General features: G+C 37.7%; 1 protein-coding gene across 3 annotated transcripts in view; it reads left to right on the top strand.

Moving 5' to 3' along the window:
• CERS6 (ceramide synthase 6) overlaps positions 1-21923 on the top strand; it is a 332610-nt gene that overhangs the window by 273467 nt on the left and 37220 nt on the right. For all 3 annotated transcript variants that reach the window (XM_043894488.1, XM_043894490.1, XM_043894489.1), the window contains exons 7-8: positions 2728-2856; positions 5623-5729. In XM_043894488.1, the coding sequence (XP_043750423.1) occupies positions 2728-2856; positions 5623-5729 (236 nt within the window). The remainder of the gene's footprint in view (positions 1-2727; positions 2857-5622; positions 5730-21923) is intronic.

Below are 21923 nucleotides of genomic sequence, written 5' to 3'. Positions count from 1 at the left end.
GTTGATAGGTTAGCTCTACTTTAACTGATCCATTGTTTTGAAGTAGCTATTGTCTGGTAGATTACTCTAGGTGATGAAACAGAAATACATTTCTGATAACAGCCTGGAGTGAAGAAATTTCATCTTCCCTTTGGAAACATTATCAGAGCAATTTTTATTATATGCTTAAGGCACTTTTGGTATTGTTCAACTTTAATGCTTTAGGAAGACCCTAGATAACTACAAAAGCATCAGAGAAATCAAGAGAAATAGGTAAAACTCGTAAGTTGAGTCTGTATGTGGTCACTGATAAAACTCAGAGCATGGTCTTCATTTCTCTCGCCATGAGCTGAGAACTAATTAGAGATGCAAATGTGGGTCTAGAGGAAGGAGCATGGTGATAGGTCCACAGGCAGCAGGAGTTTGCACAGCTTCATTCTGTAGTTCTGCTATGGGCGTTAGAATGAACTGATGATGCAAGAAGTGATTCTGCCAACAGTGGTATCTACCATCATGCCACACAGCTCTTTTTGAGACTAGGTTAACTGAAAATAAGAAAAATAGTTCTATTTCATTTTTTAATGTATCTGACCTTATTTAGGAAACTAATACATTGTTTATTCCAATGAATATGAGCTATTTATTAAAATAAATTAAAAAACCAATAGGTATGCTCAATCACTCAGTCATGTCTGACTCTTTGCAACCCTTTGGACTGTCACCCACCAGGATCCTTTCTCCATGGGACTTTTTTAGGCAAGAATACTGGAGTGGATTGCTTTTTCATCCTCCAGGGGATCTTCCTGACCCAGGGATTGTACCCACATTTCCTGTCTTCTGCAGTGCAGGCAGATTCTTTACCCACTGAGCTATTGGGGAAGCCCAGTAATTAGTCAATATGGTTATCCATAAATGCAGAAAAGTAACCTCTGGACACCAAAGTGTATACAGAACCGTTTAAACATTGTGTTTTTAAAAATATACCCATTTGGCTTTACTTCCTCAGTGTCATTTAAAGCTTGAATTTGTAAAACATAAAAAGATATTCTTAAAGAGTTCTGTATCACAGGAATTTAAACAGTAGAAGAATCCATAGCTTTAGAGGTTTAAGTTATATAAATTAAAATGATAGAATTTTTCAATATGGGAAGTATACAAGGAAATATATGGCAAAAGGACCTTATAGGTGCAGTATTTTATTACTGATAGATTATCATTAGTTACTTTCAGGATATAAGCAAAAAAAATTGTTTAAATGTTTTAGAACCATTTAAGTTATCAAAGTTGAACTTTCAGACCCCAAACTGTGTGAAATCAATAGCTACTTAATGAAGAGTGTATGTATCTGTACATATACTCACTTTCTTTTTTTTATCTCTCTCTCAATTTCATAATATGCTTCTAATTTTGTCTCATTTATCTCTGAATGGTCCATGGTTTCAAGTACGTCATCATTAGAGCTGGTCTTGGCACTGAAGTCCCAGAGACTTCAAGTTTACTCTGGGAGAAATACAGACTAAATAAAAGTGTCAGTAAAAGCTTTTCCAAGCAATATAAATTCCATGTTTCAATAAATGTGTCCAGGTGGTCAGGAGATAAATCAGTACTGGAGAAAGATGATCTTTTCACATGGGCCAGGAAGCAGCTCCCTTAAAGTTGATCAAAATAAGGATGGCCAAATTCCCATTATGTTTGCCAGTTATTTTTTTTTTTCTAATGACTACAGACAGATAATAGTTAAAATTCAGAGCTTATTTGTGTAGAAATGCCATCAGAAATGCCAACATATTATGATTCTTATTTTAACATTCTGTTGGGCATATTCTAGGAGAAGGATGCCAAACCCTAGCCACTAGTAGTTAGAGAAGTGGTCCAGTTGGACCTGCACTGCTGCCTAAAAGAATTTTCTAATGTAGAAATCCAAATAATACCTTTCTGAGCTTGAGACCTGTCAACTGAAAAAAAAATGTACAATTTAAAAGTTGAAAATTATTGTCCAAAAATTGACAAAACTGAGGACTTAAGCTGCGGACATAGCATCTCAGATCACTCTGATTACTCCGAAGAGACAAAGGGGGACCCAAGATATATAGGAGTTTCTACAACAAAGACCAGGTAGTCAGAATAGCAAAAGATCATTATTATTAAAGAAAACCAGATATCTCAAGTTAAGGAACTTGGTGCTCTTCTGTGTATAGGAAGATGAATCTCCCATGTGTATCATTCATTCCTTTGACATGCACCTCAGCTATCTGGGGCCAGTGTCTTCTGCTTTCTCATCCTGAGCCTCCTCACGGTGCCCGGTCAGGGTACACTGCAGTGACTGACTGCTGGTGGGCATCCTCTTTCCATCCTGAGTTTCCTCAGTGCTCACTCTAGAGGAAACTGTAATTTGATGGCTGCAACATCCTTTGTCTACTGATATGGCAGGCAATATTTTTTCATTCACAAATTGTATATGGCAGTTTTTCTCATAGCTTCAAATTCCTTGGCTTAGTACAAAACAGCCTTTATGATCTGACCTTAGTCCTGGTGTTTTTCACATTGTCCAGAGTCACTGGTCTCCTGCATGTCTCTGCCAGGACATGGTGAACTCTCAGAGAGTAGGAACTATATATTACTCATTTTAGTGTCCCCAGTGCTGGGCCCATTGGGTTCCTCAGAAGTATTAGATGAATGGATGAATAGATGGAAAAACTGTGATGCTGCTAAATCCTAACTAACATGCCTGTGTCTTCTGCTTCCCAGGATTTTGGCGTTATGTTCCTGCACCACCTTGTAGCTATTCTCTTGATTACCTTTTCATATGTCAACAACATGGCCCGAGTAGGGACCCTGATCCTCTGTCTCCACGATTCAGCCGATGCTCTTCTAGAGGTGAAAGTTTTCTTTTCATATATAAGAGTACAAAATCTGAAATTTAAGGAATCCCTCAGATCCTCAGTTCTTCTAGGCTATGCTAGATGGTGTTGGGAGAAGGTACTATATGACTTCTTTGAATCTGCGGAGTTTCTCTGTAGGTCTAATTGGTGAAAGTGAGACTTTAATATACAAATTTGTGTGCAAAAACTATTCACCAAGTTAGCATTCTTTATTAACAGAATAATGAAAACCTTTACCCTTCCACACTTAAGAAATTAATGTTTCACAATGGGAAAATTACTACTGGAATAGGCTTTGTTTCTAATGTTGCAAGTTTCACACTGATTTATCTGGAAAGTAAGTATAACTCACTATAGTTAGTAGTTTTCCATTCTGATGAAATTAATAGTCATAGTTTTTATTGCCTATATATGTATAGATTATGTATATTAATATTAAATATTATCCTAGTATTTTTACAGTGAAAGTATATATGCATTGCAAATTTTACATGAAAACTGTTTTCTATCCATATACATATTAAGAACACCTGAAAAGATATAGATTGCACTTTAGTTAACTTTCTAAACCATTACCACTTAGAATTATTAAAATAGCAAAAAAGAATGAAAAAAAAATTCTTCTAAACATATTTCAAAAGAAGAAATCCCAAGTAAATTTTGATGTGGTATTTACTCTTAATATTGGCCTCCATGAAGAGACATGCTCAGTAAGGTTATATAATTACAGTTTTTCACTTTAATGCTAAGAAACTTACATAATTGGTCAAAAATAAACTTACCAAAGTACAAATTCCATGTAGAAATGGGTCTTAGAATCTGTATTCTGATTTTTTTATTCCTTTTGCCCTACAGTTCTGCCCCTTTGAAGCTTGTGCTGTCACTGTGAATATAAAATAGGAGTGCCCTCAAATAATGATTTATTATTGCAATATAAGCAGAAATTTCAGGTCATAAAATTGAATCTACTATAAAGGCAATTAGTCAAGGTTTGAAGTATATACAGCACTTCATTAAAGACTCTGGTCCCTATAAGGTTATGAAACAGAAAATAGTCCTAATGGCTAGATATGTCATATGAAAGGTTGGCACTATTTTTAAGTGATTCAAGCTAGATTCTATTCAGCACATTTTTTAAAAGAAATAAAATTAGTACAAAGGCAATTCCCTGAAAATCAGTTACCATGTGGTTAAGTCCTCAGTGTGCTTGGAGGTAGAAACATATACAGCAGTCTACCATTTTGAAATCAATCCTGTATAATCTGCCAGCTCTTATGTCTGTGGAAATGGATGGCCTAGTGCTTGGCAGAGCCATAATTCAGAAAATGTGGGCTGAATCATCATCTACCACTTTTATCTAGAAAAGAAAAATAACCCAGAAGTCCAAGTCATGTGTTAAACAAAGGTTTAAAAGGAAATGTTTTTCATCCCTTGGATTCTATTTGACATTATAAAATAATGCTTAAGAATATCCAAATAATGAGATATGTTGACTCTTCAAAGTGGAATCTATGGCTTAGACATTTCAGAAAAATTGATGTTTAGTGCTTTTTATTGAATACTGGTGAATGAACATAAAAGAAAAACTACATGGTTTACATAGCCAAAAGGAGACAGAAGGTGCTTTTTTTGTTCCTTTAGTATAAGTTGTGATGTTACATACAAAGTATTCATGAAATTAAAGGTTCATAATCCTGGCTTCCACTCACTTAATAGATATTGATATTTCCTTTTAGGAATGTATTTCTCTCATAGCTTCATATTTTACTTAAAGATCTTAAATTATAGCTTCTATGGATACTGTCAACAATCCTTTCAAGTCTGGCTCAGCTAATTTAACTTTACAAGAAGTAGAAAATAATGTCATGAATTTGAAATACATTTTCAGTTTATAACCCAGTGTGTGGGTACTGTGAATTATATGTGAAAATGTAAAAAGAGGTAATCAAGCACAATTATGTTTTCAGTGTCACCTGTTCTTACTTAGAATCATCTATAAAAAGTAAATGGTAGAGAAAGGGATGTATTTCTTTCCTCGACTAATTTACAATATAAAAATTGGTCACTTAAATCACTACCATAAATTATTAGTGTACTTCTCATAGACATTCTGAACATCAGTGACTTTCATCTAGAAAAGGACCCAATAATGTAAATTTGAAAATGATACCTAAATGGATGCACTGAGATAACATCATCTTGACACATTCTTCATTTCTAAATTTGTGAGGATAACACAAGAAACTGTCTCCAGAGACCTCCTTATACCTGTTTAAGAAAAACCTATAACTCTGAGTATGAAGGAGGAAAAAGTACAGGAAGGCTCAATATATTGTCTATAAAGTTTGTGACCTTAGTATTTGGAATTCATTAAAGGTTTAAAGGATTATCTAGCACTTTCTATTTTGACCTGTTATGCCAAATTCCTGTTTTGGTGTCTTTGGCTTGCTAATATTATCTGTAATGCAAGAATTTCTTATTTTTCTGTTTTCCTGAAGTCAACCATATAATTGAATTTTTCAGGTTGCTGAATATTTTATTAAATCTGTAACAGTCAGTAGTTCTACTTATGGCTAATACTGCATTTCACTTGACTTATGGGTAATTTATAAATATGATGCATGATGCATGACATTTCAAAGTAGCAGGCAGTTTTATGCATCTGGTAAGTTATATCTTAAAGGAGACTCATACATATTGAAAGAAGCTTTTCATTTATCAGTTTAACTCAATTAATCTTTCACATCCCTTCCTTTCATAGGCTGCCAAAATGGCAAATTATGCCAAGTTTCAGAAAATTTGTGATCTCCTGTTTGTTATGTTTGCAATGGTTTTTATCACCACACGACTGGGCGTATTTCCTCTCTGGTAAGTGTGCCTATCTTCTTTCTGCTAAGGCCACCCCATCCAGAATAGGTTTTAAACATTTTCCTGTTGAATTTTACTCCAGATACTTAGTAAGAAGTTTAAAGAAAGTGAGGGAGAGACTCAGGAAACAGCTTGATTTTTTCTTCCAGAAGGGAGTTGTCTTCTTTGTTAATACTTTCTACAGGATCGTTAGAGAAGGATGTGGCTTACGTAGGTTCTTAAGCCACAGGAAGCTGCCAGCCATTTTAGGCTCCAATCCTAAAGTATGATGCAAAAACCTTAGCCATGAAAGTTTGCATTAAGAAAGGAAGTATGGCGTTGCAACCAGTTAGATATCCGGGATCCTCCTGTACCAGTCGTTCACCAAGGATTATTCCTGGACTATTAGCCACAGCAGCAGAATCACCTCTGAACCTGTTAGAAATGCAACCTCTGGGGCCCCACCACCCCAGACCTACTGAATCACAGACTCGGGGTGTGGGGCCTGGCAAACTGGATTTTGATACGCCTTCCTGATGACTGCTGCATTCAAATTTTAGGACCACTATCCTATATAATTCTCATTGGCTGCATTTATAGCTAAAGCAAATGAAAAGTATAACTCAAAAGTAACCCTTAAAATTCTCTGTGGCCCCTTACCGTCTGGATGTCTTTTCTTTGGTTGAGAGCTATATGACAGGTTTTGATGAAATATGACCATCTCTTGTATAGAAAATAGGTCTACTGTCATTAATCTTTATGGAATTATTATTTCTAAAAAAATAATATTCCTCCATTTCACTTAAAGTCTACCACTGATAGATTTTTTTTTTATTCTATTTGGGGAAATTGATATGAATGGGAAATTACAGCAATGGAAAGGGGAGAAAGTGGAGAAATGAAGGGCTTCAGTGATACCTTTTCAGTCCAATAGAAACATTATAAAGATAAAATTGGGATTTTTAAGTGAGTAGCATCTATCATTGAGGTTCCATAGACAAATCAATCTCACCCCATACACACACACACACACATATACACACACACACCTTCTCCTTGAGACTCACAGCCCTTTCAGACACCTACTTGTTATGAAAATTGCCTCCCGGCAGCAGCACCCTGTGTTGGCAGAAGCATTTATAAAACTCATTATAATAGTTTCATATGATTGTAGGTAGTAAACATTAAGTAATCTTGACTATAACGTATCTATAGTTATTTCAGGATTGGAGCTCTTTCAAGATTATGAGCAGAACTAGGGGTAGGAATTTAAATAAAAGAAAGTCGAGGAAAATCCAGGAAAAATTTCTCAAAAGAATAACAGAAAGCTTATCCTGCTTAGAATTTCTGAGAACCTAGTTTTTAAAAAGTAAGCATCAGTATTAAGGACTTACATTTGCTTTCATTCTATCTTTTAAGGATAGAATTAAAGCTGAGCTGTATCTCCTCCTTTCTAGCTAATGTGAAAAAGCTCTTCCGGTTTAGACAGCAATGAGATACCAAGAAGATAAACTCAGAATATAGAAATTATGTAATGCTGCTAATGAGATAACTCATGGGTATGTCCTGTGATGATAACATAAGCCAGCTGCTTAGAAAAATCCTCATAACCAGAAATGAAAAATCCTCATAACCAGAAATGCAAACCAAGAGCTTATAACATTGCAAACACTATAGGTTTCCCGATACCTCAGCCCTTTGTGCAGTCAAGTTTTTCAAAAAGCAGCTTGTGAGAGAAATACTTTATTGCTTGGGGACAGGAAATAATTTCTGTACGCCTGCTGCCATTGTGGTTGGGCACCTAGTGAGTGAAGTCCTTGTCAGGTATGTCGCATAAACAATGTGAGTGCTTGGATGACCTTTGTTTTGACCCTGTTTCAATTACTAGAGTGTAATGGGCATTGAGAGTATTTAAAATAGGAAGGTGAATGACAATAAAAAGTGTTTTAAGTGTTTGCCTTAAAACTGTGAAACAATTCAAAAATTCCTTTCAGATTAGTGACTCCTAAAATTGTGAGGGACACCACAGGTGAATGGCTCCAGACCCCTGTCCCACCCCTCTGCCCAGGGTAGGAATTCTCTCAATTCCTCATCAGGAGTATTGCTTTAGAGGCCAAGGGAGAAATAATTTTTTATATAAAACAGAAACCTGGGTCCTTAGAATTTCTAAACTAAGGGTTCTTAATCTGATTTAGAACCCCCTGAAACCGTTTATAAAACATATGTGTGTACATTTTTTTTTCCTAGGGGGAGGACCCATGGCTCTATTAGATTCTAAAAAAGATCTGTGACTCCTACCCTTCCTCAATAAAGTGCCTTTTGGAAAACAGACAAAGTGTACCCAACGACTTCTGACTGAAAACTCTTAAGAATGTGAGGGTTTCTACTACATCACCTGTGGGCTTTCCCTTCAAAAGCATCTCTAATCCCTTCAGTTATTCCTGTTTGTTGTTCTCCTTTGTTTGTTCCTCAGAATTCCTGTTGTCACAATGTTCTGAGTGTGGACTAGCTGATACAAAATGTAAAAGCACTAACAGAAAGCTGTACCTAGAACTGCGTTTCTTCTGAGGCAGTTTGCCTCTGCATTAGCATTCGGCAGGCAATCTTGATAAACAGCTGAGCTGCTGCCAGACTAGATCGCCTTCATCTTACGTTTATCTCTTCTTTTTATTTCTAATTCTGACTTATTTGCATACCTAATCAGACCACCTACATTTATTTCTATTAGATTTCATCGTGTTCTTTTCGATATTCAGGCCTGATAAGGATCTTCTGAACCATATCCACTGCTACACTTACCCTGCTACTTTTATGTTACTTGCAAACATGCCTTTCACGCTTCTCCCCACTCACTGAAGCAAATGTTGACCCAGAGGGACTCCTGTGTACACTACTGAAAAATTTCTTCACGTTGACCTCCATCTCTCAACCACCAGTCTGTCTTTATGATTTTCTGTTCGTTACTGTCTTATAACTGCTTTGTCATTAGGCCTGCTATTTCTCTATATTTTTAAAAGTTGTTGTAAAAGACTTTGTCAAAGGTCTCGTGAACATTAAGTTCATGTTCTGCACATGTGGTGTTGGGCAGAAAAAGATTCACGGCCCAACTGGGTGGCTTGGTTTTTGGTGGCCTCTGCTGGCTCCTTCCTGGCTCTTCATTTCTAAGTGCTCACCAGTCTAAAATTTCTGGTTCCTGCCCTTTCCATATAGATGTGGACTTTTACCTTCTAATATACTACGACTTTTTGTGTATTTAACAAATATTTACTGGGCACTTACTGTGTCACTAGTACTGGGCTGGGTGCTGAGAATTCAGTAAGACAAGGGCCTCTCTTGGGGCACTTGAATCCCTACAGGTCCCTTCAGTATTCTGGTTGATAATTGTGTGGGATGTAGAGATTATCAGTTATTTTCTGAACATTTATTGGGTATAAGGAATGTAAGTGGATTGTTGATATTAACCAGTTTGTTTGCATGCACTAAGGAGCTCTGTCAGCCAAGTAAAGCATGATTCTAGATAGAGTATCAATTCAGTTCAGTTCAGTCGCTCGGTTGTGTCCGACTCTTTGCGACCCCATGAACCGTAGCATGCCAGGCCTCCCTGTCCATCACCAACTCCTGAAGTTTACCCAAACTCATGTCCATTGAGTTGGTGATGCCATCCAACCATCTCATCCTCTGTCGTCTGCTTCTTCTCCCGCCTTCAACCTTTCCCAGCATCAGGGTCTTTTCAAATATGTGTGTGAAATAGTCATTGGTCAAGGGAAAGTGCTGGAGCTAGATTGGTCTTCAGTTCTAACAAGCGTTTCATAGACTTATTTCTCCTTCAGATATTTGTGCTTTAGCTGGAAGGAGAAACAGAATGATTTTTATGCCCTCACTTCTTTTAGTTTTGAACCCATTTACTTTGGAATCACCAGTAATACCTTGCAGGTTCCTCCCAACTATAATTGTGTTCCCATGTGAGCCATCAGAATTTTTGTTATTTGTGGGTTTGATGATACTTGGCTCATTCTGTGTTGTATCTTTGGTCCATGCCTCACAAAGATGGCATACACCACAATTAGCCTTGTCAGAACCATGCATTGCCCAGACTTCCTTTTTGGCCATAATGCAGTCTTCTAGAACAGCACGGTCCAACAGAATTAGTGATATAATTCAGGCTTCATTGTAATTTAAAATTTTCTAGTAGTTACATTAAAAAAGTAAAAGAAACAGGTGATATCCACTAAATAACATGTTTTATTTAACTCCAGTTCAGTTCAGTCACTCAGTCGTGTCCGACTCTGCGACCCCATGAATCGCAGCACGCCAGGCCTCCCTGTCCATCACCAACCCCCAGAGTCCACCCAAACCCATGTCCATTGAGTCGGTGGTACCATCCAGCCATCTCATCCTCTGTCATCCCCTTCTCCTCCTGTCCTCAATCTTTCCCAGCATCAGGGTCTTTTCAAATGAGTCAGCTCTGCGCATCAGGTGGCCAAAGTATTGGAATTTCAGCTTCAACATCAGTCCTTCCAATGAACACTCAGGACTGATCTCCTTTAGGATGAACTGGTTGGATATCCTTGCAGTCCAAGGGACTCTCAAGAGTCTTCTCCAACACCACAGTTCAAAAGCATCAATTCTTCGGTGCTCAGCTTTCTTTATAGTCCAACTCTCACATCCATACATGACCACTGGAAAAGCCATAGCCTTGACTAGATGGACCTTTGTTGGGAAAGTAATGTCTCTGCTTTTTAGTATGCTATCTAGGTTGGTCATAACTTTCCTTCCAAGGAGAAAGCGTCTTTTAATTTCATGGCTGCAATCACCATCTGCAGTGATTTTGGAGCCTCCCAAAATAAAGTCAGGCACTGTTTCCGGTGTTTCCCCATCTATTTGCCATGAAGTGATGGGACCGGATGCCATGATATTAGTTTTCTGAATGTTGAGCTTTATTTATTTATTTATTTAACTCATTATATCCAAATTATATGAATTTAACATGTAATCAGTATTAAAAATTTTTTATATTCTTGCATTGTTTTATCTCATGCTAATTCTTTGAAATTGGTTGTGTGGTTCACATTACTGCTGCTGCTGCTGCTGCTAAGTCCCTTCAGTCGTGTCCGACTCTGTGCGACCCCATAGACGGCAGCCCACCAGGCTCCCCCGTCCCTAGGATTCTCCAGGCAAGAACACCAGAGTGGGTTGTCATTTCCTTCTCCAATGCATGAAAGTGAAGTCGCTCAGTCGTGTCCGACTCTTAGCGACCCATGGACTGCAGCCTACTAGGCTCCTCCGTCCATGAGATTCTCTAGGCAAGAGTCACATTACTACATCTACTCAAAAGTCTATGTGTTTTAGCAACTGGACAATCTTTGATTTGGTCCTTTTTGAGAGTAAGCTTTTCCATCCTTATAAGCTGTTACTATGTTCATTGATCTGCATCTGTCTTTCCTCAACTCCGTTTGTGTGTGGTCCCTGAAGTTCTTAACAATTTTCAGTGTTTCATGAAGCTTTGGTTTTAATCTGCATGGAGTTAAATTGTGCTCAGTCTCACAGCATCAGTCACAATGCGTTGCTCACAGTGGCTACTCAGTAAATATTTGTTGAGTGAACTAGATACATTTCAATTCTTTTTTTATTAGAGTATGATTGCTTTACAATGCTGTGTTAGTTTCTGCTGTACAATGAAGTGAATCAGCTCTGTGTTTACATATACCGTCTTGGACCTCCCTCTGACCTCCTCCCTCACTGAGCAGAACTCCCTGGGCTATACACAGCTTCCCACTAAGCTATCTGTTTTACACATGTAGGGTATATATGTCAATGCTGCTCTCTCAACTCATCCCACCCTCTCCTTCCTCTACTGTGTCCACAAATCTGTTCTCTACATCTGTGACTCTATTCCTGTCCTGCAGATAGGTTCATCTGTACCATTTTTTTAGACTCCATATATATGTGTTAATATACAATACTTATTCTTCTCTTTCTGACTTACTGCACTCTGTGTGATAGACTCTAGGTCCATCCACATCTCTACAAACAGTTTCATTCCTTTTTATGGCTGAATAATATGGTCTCACATCTGTTGTCTTAGTTGAGCACCTTAATTTGTTGTGAAGTAGATAGGTGCAGTTTCTTTCTTATTATACAAAGAAACTCATTTAGTCAGTGATTTACCCAGTCTCTCTGGACTCTGGTCTCCTGACATCAGTTTAATTCGGCAAGTTCTAATTGTCCTTCCTACAATACAGTGTACTATGTTATTTAAGGATTAGGCCATAAAGCTGTTGATGAGATACATTTTTGGTAGTTGTTGCATTAAAAAAAGAATCATTTTTAAATGATTGTCCCTTTTATTCTGCTCCAGCCAAGACACTACACTGTAAGCATTATCATCTTCTGGCCATACATTAGAAATCTGGTATCGAAAAAGGCAAAGACACAAAGATCCTGAGAGGGAAGGTGCATGGTGCAGTCAGCAGAGAGACTGCTGGCTTTGAGTCACGGTTCTCCTCCTCACTGCTTGTGGGAAGACCAGGTGCATAGCTTCTGTGCATCTGTGGCCTCATCAGAGAAAAATAGTAGTAATTATTCTGCCTACCTTACCAGGAATTATTAAGGATCAAATGAAATAGTATTTGTAGAAGTGTTCTATAATTATAAAGTACTTTATAGCTATTAAACCTTTTTAAAAAGATATTATATTACTGTTAGACATGGAAATTCCCATTATGGCCAAGTGGTCAGAAATTTTTATACACTTGATAACCTTCAACTAGTCTAGACTAAGGAAACATAACCGTAGATACTTTTGAAATAAAATTCTTAAATGCTGTTTCCAATTATGAGATGCAAAATACCTTGCTTTATCCGTTCTCAGTTCTCTGTGAGCTGGTATTAATGGGCATAAGCTGGGTTGCCATGGTCTCTCAAATCTGAAGTGACTATACCTATCCTGAGCCAGCAGAAGTAAATATTGCTCTGCACAGAATCTCGCAAAATGCAAGTATAGGTTAGGCTAGTTCTTTTCTGCAAGGGACAGATTGACAAATCATTGTCAAGCCAAGAATGGGCATACCACAATGACCAGAGCCTCTTCGTATGGCCTAATGTTGACTTTCCATATCCTCATCCATTTCCCACCAAATGCCAAGCCCTTGACTACAGGAAAGTTAGAGTCAAATATGTACCTCTGGTGGTCTCTGCTGTTCCAGCAGAAGCATGTGGCTTCTCAGAATGTTACTTTCTGTGGCTTTCTATCCGTAAAGTAGGGAAATCATTTGCTGATTTGCACTCTCTGAAAGTCTCTGCAATTAAAAAGAAAAAAAGTTACAAGGAGCCTAGATCATTCTTTTACTGTTTTCCATAATAAGATTTGAAATTCATGTAGATGCATGTGAGAATACCATCTTCTCTGATTTATTTTTCAAAACACAGTTTACCAAAGTAGTGTGGCTTATATGCTTTTCTGAATATCTGGAAAGATTCATTTTGGGGATCACAAATTTGGACAAGCTGAGTTTTTGTTTTTTTTCTAGAATCTCTTGACAGGTTTTCTCTGAAATTTTCCTTGATGCTGGTCTGTGTTAACTATATTGGAAAGATAAAGGATGAAACCTAAAGTCTTTTGGCTACTAGGTATTTTGGTATGTTTTTAATAATATTTACATATACTAATATCAGTTACTACCTTCATAAAGTGGGGTAGACTTGAATAGAAATAATATCTTTGAGATGTTTTGCTCTTTTCATGTAAACATAATAATTTTAATATAACTTTAAGATTGAAGGGTTGGACCAGAATCAACAAACTGTGGCCTTTAAGACAAATTGCCTACTTTTATAAATAAAGTTTTATTGAAACATGGCCTTGTCCATCTGTTGCATATTGCCCTTGACTGCTTTCTGTTACATTGGTTTAAGTCGTTGGGAAAGAGAGTATGACTTGCTAATCGTAAAAATCCTTTACAGAACAAGTTTGCCAACTCTTGGGCAAGACCATTAAGAATTAGTCTGATGAGTGTGGGAAGTGGTATATTAAATATATTCAGCCTCTGGGTGTTTTTTTTAGAAGTCTTAGGAGAAAGACTTCCAGAAAATGACTAAGGCGACTTAGGTCTTAAAAATGACTAAGACTTCTAAAAAACTAAAAAGTGACTAAGAAGTGTTAGTCTAGGTAGTCTTTGGACTACACTAAGTAAAAAGCATGCAGATATTCTTTAATATTATGTGTGAGTATAGGAGATGCAGAATATGCTCTCAATTCAGTAAGCTTTTCTCTTTTTGTGATTTGAGTCAACAAAAAAATGTGGTATCCTAATAACACTTTCTACACAGAATTAATGTCTTAAGTGACCCCTCCCTGCCTCCCAATCACTGCTCAGAGCCTTTTACTGGGAGAAGGAGCAAAAGACCAAAGAAATTATTCTCTCAAAGTGTTATAAAATGTGTTTATATACCATCTATGGAAAAAATTCAGCATGGCCATTTTATCTGTTTTTTAAATATCTGAGTATGGTAATAAAGTCTAATGCCAGGGCCAGGGATTTGAAAATTTAATCAAGGGTCTCACATATTTGAGAGTGATGTTTTGTAAGAACCCATATCAGCTGTGATCCATTTGCTTGTGTTACAATGAAGGGCAGTCTTTTACCCAGCTAATGATCTGCTCCAGCTACCCTCACCTTCCTGTCTCTGGTCTCTGGGTCTCTGCCAACCGGCCACTGTGTTCATGCTAAGCCGCTTGTCACCATCCTGAGTTCAGCTTTGGACCAGCTTGTGACTGCCCATTGCCTGCTTCCCAATCTAGACCAGAATCCGAAGCTTCTGAGAAGCCCTCCCTCCACAGTCCCAGTAACAGGGCTCTTTGCCATTTGTCAGTGGAGGCCACCCTGTGTCCTTTCATTTTCAGAACTTCGTCCTTGCCTCTGACTATCACTTCTGGGATAGCAGTGTAGCCAAAAAGAGAGAACCACAGTATCACCCACATCTCTAGAGTCATCTCTATTACTTGGGTGGGTGGGGGGGGTGTATATCTTACCATGTATTATTGTTTAACTTTCCATGTCTTTAGGGCAAGGGGGCAAGAACTTCTCAAATTCTTTCTAGACAAAGAGCCACTTATTCTTTACAGATCTGTTCAGTGCACTCACCGTGAGCCAGCTGTATGTCAGGCAGAAAAAGAGTGTTAGAGGGTATAGGTATTCATTAGGTCATGAGCCCAGGAATGCTCAACACTGCAAAACTGTCAATAAATACTTGTTAAATAAATAAATAAGATTTTAGAATTTCCCATGTAGTTTGGAGCAGTCATAACTAAGACTCTGTAGCCCATAGTGCATCTTTCTTTATGATACAGAATTGGCCAATCCAGAAAGATGAAGCTGGCAATGACTTAGTAGCTTTTAAAAGCAAGGGAGCATTCCAGCCATCAAATTATTTTGCTCAGACAGACTTATAAAAGCAGAATCATGCAATTGTTTAACTGCTGCCATTGTCCACAGCAGATAATAAGACAGAAATGCTTAATTAGGAATGCTAAATGTCAACAAGTTGGAAATACAAGATTTAAAGATATATAAGGAAAATCGCAGAACATGTAGATATACTGAAACTACAGGCTGACTTGAAGTCTGGTGGGGAAAGTGGTGAGTGGGGGATGTGGTGACATGGCTCTTCATTATTGAAGCACGAAGAGAAGACGTTGTCCAGAGGTTCCAGGGCAGCATAGGAAAAGGGCAACCATCCAAGAGAAAGACAGATAGGAAAAACAAACAGAGCACGTTTCCTCCATCCATGGGACCACCAAAGAAAGTGGGCAGGAGCACACAGAACACCATCCCAGCATAGTAATTAATTCTGTCCTAGCACCCTGAACAGTTGTTCCAGCCTCCGCTGGGGACTTATGTCAAGGCCCATCCTCAAATTCGTAGCAGACTCCACATCACTCAGAGCAACTTGCAGTAACCCGACTTAGCTGTCCTGACTCCTTTTTTTTTTCAATAGACAGCTTGTAAACACACACCTAATTTTCACAGATACTAGTATCTTAGACTACTTTGTATCCACACAATCACAACTCATGTCTTTAAATTGAGTTGTCAGGGTATAAATATTTCATTTGATTTGTTGGTTGCTAATACATTGTATTGTGACCTATGAGCTATATATTCAGTAGTTGTTGAAATTTAGTATGGACCATTCATTGAAATATTTATTAAAACATGTTTGAAGAAATGATTCTGAATACATTCTGCTTTTTAATGGCACAGAAGAATAGCCAGACTGAAACAATTCCAGGTGTTTTTGAATTCTGAGAGATAAAGAAGTACTATTTTAGTTACTTAACATTTTTAGATTGTCTACTGAATTGAAATGTAAGTGTAATAAAAATGTATTTGCAAAATGGAATAGTCTAGTAACGTAATCCTATTGCCCAGTAGTATCTGGTACTAAAATAAGGAAATATTGAGGATTATTTCCCCAAATAGCCTCCAGGGCTATTCAAACAGCCTCCAAAATAAGTCTCCTGTCTTCTCACCTGTTCTCTGCAATCATAGTTAGTGTATTGAAGCAATACATCACTATGAACCATCAAAACTTAGTAAAATATTTTCAGTGACTTTTTTTTATGCCAGGTGACTAATAATAAATGAACAAACCAAAATAAGGAAAATTTTCTGGTTATCATTAAGTTAACTAGAGTATTTCCATTAATCAGGATTTTAGCCCACCACATTTTACTGGTTCTTATTCTGTGGATATGTAAGGGTGTTCTGTCTTTTGTCTGCTACTGAAGGGCAAACACCCTGATAAAGCAATGAATACTTTAAGGTGTTATTCAAAGTAGCCTGTGAACACATCCCAATCAGTCAATTCAAGGGCTAACATGAAGCAGTGAAGGAGTTTTTCTTTGTGTACAAGTCTCTTAAATTACTTCTCTTCAGAACACTGGCTGATGTTAGGAGCATAGTTTGCAAAGTCAGCACTTTATTAAAAAGGGTGAAGACCCTTTCTTATATTAAGTCTGTAATATCTTCCAGAAATAAGTCAGGTGCTTCACAAAATAGGTTCAAGTGCATCGACAAAGTACAAAAGGAACAGCGCTTGACCATCTCTTAGTAGCGAATTATTCATGGAGCTCGACCCCCTTTGCTCTACTAGCTGAAGGGTTGCATTTGTTTTAAATTGTGTCCTCTTCACCTCACTCAAAAATCTAATTAGATGTTTGAGTCCCCTACTCTCAGTAGCAATTGCTCTGTGTTCTCCTGAAACACTGTTCTGTTCTAGTGTTTGGTGATCCTTAATTCCTCGTCGCCCTTCTCCGCTCAGCAGCGAGTCCCACGGGGGCTGGGACCACGTCACAGTCCCCGTTTGTGTGCCCAGTGCTCCTCTGCTGTGAAGTCTGCTGATTGACTTGACAATAAAGTTTTTATTTATTCCAAGTCTTAATTCAGAATTCACTTTCATCAATGTGTTCCCCGCAGGCAGGTAGTTTGTTTACTTATTTCAATATAATAGCTTATCATTCTTTTTATTTTCTTCCTCCCAAAATCAAGGAGAAATATTCTGAATGCCAGAGTAATGCTTACTTAAGCTCCCTCATCTCATGAGCCTACATATCCTAACTAATCCCCCTACATAATATGTGTGCCCTGCATGCTACCCTGCAGCTAGTATTTGGGACAAGCCCTCTTTCAGACATAGAGGGTAGAGGACTAGACTTGGGTGGCCTTTACCAGACATACTGACCTGTGACTGTTCTCTTTTTCTTTTTAACTTGATTTCTACCCATCCTTCAAAGATTTGGGGAGGATGACAAAAGATTGCCTTATTCTGAAAATAACTGAATGCACAACTAAGATCACTGCTTATTTTTATCTTCTAGCCTACTTTTTACTCACAAAAAAAGTGAAATAAAGTGATGCTCTGCTGTGTATGTGAGATATATAGAAAGATAGATAAGTAGATATTTGGTAAAGATGTAATATATATGTACTTTATCATATATATCTTATTTGTATCTTTTAAAATATATATAAATATGTATCTTATTTATCAACTATAAATATCTATGTGAGATATTTATATATTTATCTTAAATATATTATATTTCTGTTTATGTATTTTATATATATCATATAATAAAACTTTGGCTTACTGTTATCAACATCAAATAAATATCATGCCAGCTGCTTCATGTAGCTTCTCTTTTTAGTAATTAAAAAGCAGTGAGGCTATTGATTGCTGCCTGCTACAAAAGGAATAAGAGGAGTAAAACTGAATGATATATTTTCCACATAAATTGACCATAATGACTTTGAGATTTTAAATAAGGCTGTTCTATTGCATTTACACAAAAAGCTGACCGTTCCATTAAAACTGTTTTACCTGCACTTGTTGTATCTGGAGACTCGATGCTACAGAAATGTCTAAAACATGTGTGTTTAGTCTCTCAGCCATGTCCAACTCTTTGTGACCATTTGGACAGTAGCCCACCAGGCTCCTCTGTCGATAGGATTTTTTCGGGCAAGAATACTGGAGTGGGTTGCTATTTCCTCCTCCAGGCAATCTTCCTGACCCAGGTATCGAACCTGCGTCTCCTGTGTCTTCTGCATTGCAGGAAGATTCTTTACCCGCTGAGCCAGTGGGGAAGCCTAAAACTTGCTCACTATCATTTCTGCGCATCCTCAGGATATAGTTCCCTGGACCAATATCTTGAGAACCTTGAGAAATAGCCAGTATCCCCAAACCATTTGAGAACAGAGCCAGGCTGTTTTTCCCGAAGTAAAGCAGGAAGAGAAGTCAGTTTTTCTTCTTCAAATTATCTCTCTGTTCTGGTGGGTAATGATGACTTATTTTCTTTACTTTTTCTATATCTGAGAAACTTCTTGGCAGTGAAAAATGATGCACTTTCCTTTCAAAGAAAGGAGAAAAATGTTTGACAGTAAGGTATTTTAGTTACTACAGTCACCATTTAACCAAATGAATATCTTCATTTATAGTAGAAGAGCAATATATAGTTATTTTTTACTAAGGAATAAGCAGCTCAACTCCACAGGAAGGAGACTTAAATACGTTTCTATTGAATTCTTCCAGCAATAACAAGAGCCTCTGATGATTACAAAAATAGCTTGAAAGTAACTTGAAGCCTGGTGATAGTACAGTGGTAGGTAAAGGGTGATAGAGATTTCACCGAAGAATCTGGATTGAAACAAGCACGTGTGAATAGTCATCTTGTCTTTGTGTCTAAGGTATATTCAGTAAATGTTCAGGCCACCTCTTTGAGCTGATAAGAAAAAAAAAATCAGATTGACAAGATTTTTATTATTAACCTACATTGTTCGGAAAAAGGAAAAAGTGTACAATACCAAATTCTGCAAGGGGCATCAAGGCAAATGAGACTTCTGGTCCTATGAAACTGTGCATGTGTTCTTCTTCATCTATAAAATGGGAGACTTGGAATAAATGTCAAAAATGTCTTCTAAAATGTACAGAGTCTGTGATTTCATGATTATAAAAGAGTTGGTGACCTTTCAGTGAGAAATTTATTTATAGAGTGATCCCTGCAACAGATTCTGAGCAGGGGATGTGGGGGTGGTAGCAAGAAGAGGATAGATGGAGATGACTTGTTTTAAAAAGGTTGCCGTGTGTAGAAGGAAGGAAATAAGATGATCATTAGATTCAATACAGTATCAAATAAAGATTTTTATAGAATGTAGGACATCTGTGCTTCCTTTTAAAAACAGAGGAGAAAGAGTACTTGGAGGTGTCAGTGAGGTACCCATGCTTAAAGAAGAGACTTCTGCTTTTCAGAGAAGTGAAGGAAGAGAGGCAAGCATCCAGTGCTGGTTCCAAATAGATGATGTCTCAGGTACCCACGATTGCTTGAGTTAGTGCAGAGGAAGAGACTGATGATACTAGTGATGAAAGAAGGAGAGAAGCCTAAGAAGTCAGCACCCCAGCAGGTTAACAGCCAGCTGGTAGGGTCGCCCTCTAAGAGTAGGAAACTTGTCCCTCTGATGCATGAGGCAGAAAAAAAAGATAGAGTGAAAGAGTGGACTGGAGGGTGTGCGTGAGGTAGAAAGGTGTATCTGATGGTCTGTAATTCCCTTCTGACAAAACCACGCTCATACCTGACAACATGTGGGGGTTGCATTGGGATTGGGGTACGAGGTCCCAGGGAATGATAGAGCAATAACATGAACTGATTGCCATTTAAGCCAATGGTCAGTGAACTGTAGTCATTTCCTGGGCACCTTGACCATTTGATACCGATGATTCAGTTTCGGTACTGGATTATCACCCAAATTGGTATATCGGCTCTCTGAACTGGTAGTAGCAAAATCTTCCTGGTATCTTTGTGGCCCCAAATCAGTAACCATAACTGTCTCCTGTTGTACAAGACCACAGAGACAATCAAAGCCCAGAAAAGTTAAGTGACTTTGCCAAGGCCACAGTGAGTTTTCATCATGGTTGAGGGTAGAAATATACCTTCTGTTTTCTTTGCTAATGTTCTCTGCTTTAATTCATTCTGCGCAGGGGATCAGTACTGCAGTGTGGTCCATAGACTAGGCTAACTTTAGCCATTTCCTTGGCTCTGCCACTGACGTTAGGAAGACTCAGTAACTCTAGATTGTTGGTAAAAATGTTTTCAATTTAACATCCTACACCTGAAAGAACGTATAGCAGCTTTAAGGACTAATTGAAAACGTCCTGGCTATCTGTGATTTCTCTAACTGGTTCTTGGAAATTAGGGAATTATAAAAGGAAGAAAGTTCATTATTGCAAGAAAGGATTGATTTAGTGATGGGTTAATTCAAGATTAGTGCCCTCTCAAATATTCCTCTCTTGTACCATTAGAACCTTCCTCACCTCTAGTGAGATGAAAGAAGAGTGTCAAAGCAATGTAAGTTACTTGCAAAGTGAGAATTTTTATCTGATGCACAATTTGCAAGATTTCTTGAAGTCAATGAAAGTGATATTGATCTCCTCCTAAAACACACCTAAGTCATGACCAAAGGAGTTGGCAAACAATTCAACAGTTGAAAAAAGGAAAATCAACATGGTGATATGATAGGTACTTCAAAAAGGAAAGGTGTGGATTTCAAAGGATTGTGAGAGACCCTTGGTAAATGTTAAAGCCCTTAAGTATGCTTAAATTTTCCTTAAAATTGCCGTAATACTTACCATCACTTCATTTTGAAGAAAATCATTAACCCTCTTAATGCTTCATTTTTGAAGAATAGATCTTTATTCTTTTTTACTTATTTTATTTATTTATTTTTTGGCTGCACCATGCAGCATGTAGGATCTTAATTCCCCAACTAGGGATCAAACCTATGCCCTCTGCATTGGAAGCGTGGAGTCTTGAACCACTGGACCACCAGGGAAGTTCCTTCATTCGTTTTTAGTTTGCACTAAGAATTACAGCATAATTGCAATTATAACCTGAATTTGATTAAATGGAAGATAAATTCACTTTAATGAATTTTGTTTTCATTTCTCAAAAGAAAGTCTTGATGGACCCTTTTATTCATTCTTTTCTATGAAATTTATGTTCCATTTTAAATGGATTCACTTAAAATGGCTTTTTTTTTTTTTTTTGGGTGACAGTGTTCCTTTGAATAGAATGACCTCCTGTACTCAGAATTTAAAGTGGATGTAATGTTTCTCTGATTTCTAAATACAGTCTATGTAACCTAGGAATAGGACAAGGAAATCCAATGAGTAAGGGGTGAATAGGTAGGGATTGTTAACAGTGTTAATGGTCAGCCTCCAACCAAAGGGTGCAGTGGAGCCTGTGCATTATTGGGGACTCTGTTGACATGACTGGCCATGGGATTCAACCCATGGAAGAAGTTCAGAGATTCCCAGGATAGATTAGGTGAAAGAAAGAAATCCGGTTTTTATGTATTCTTCATGGTCCTATTTTTTTTTTCTGAGTTTACCTTATCTTGTTTTCACGTTCTTTATTGCTGAAGGAAACATGAGTCCCTCCATCCTCCTCCTGTTGGGAAGGGTGTAATCGACTGTCTTCCACCCTCAGCAGGCAGTGAAATGCTTGGAGTGGGTAAATACTTTGAAATAGAGCACTTCACCTGTCCATGGAGGCAGAACAACTGAAACACATAATTTGAAAATAGCCAATTGGTTTAAATTAGTGAATTTACATAGATTCCCTTTCATATTAGTGCTTTTCCTTTCATCAGCTTAATTCCCCAA

The sequence above is a fragment of the Cervus elaphus genome, chromosome 33 (assembly GCF_910594005.1).
Source record: "Cervus elaphus chromosome 33, mCerEla1.1, whole genome shotgun sequence".
Classification (NCBI taxonomy): Eukaryota; Metazoa; Chordata; class Mammalia; order Artiodactyla; family Cervidae; genus Cervus; species Cervus elaphus.
Note: the sequence above shows the minus strand (reverse complement) of the source record. Positions and strands in the feature narration are given on the sequence as shown.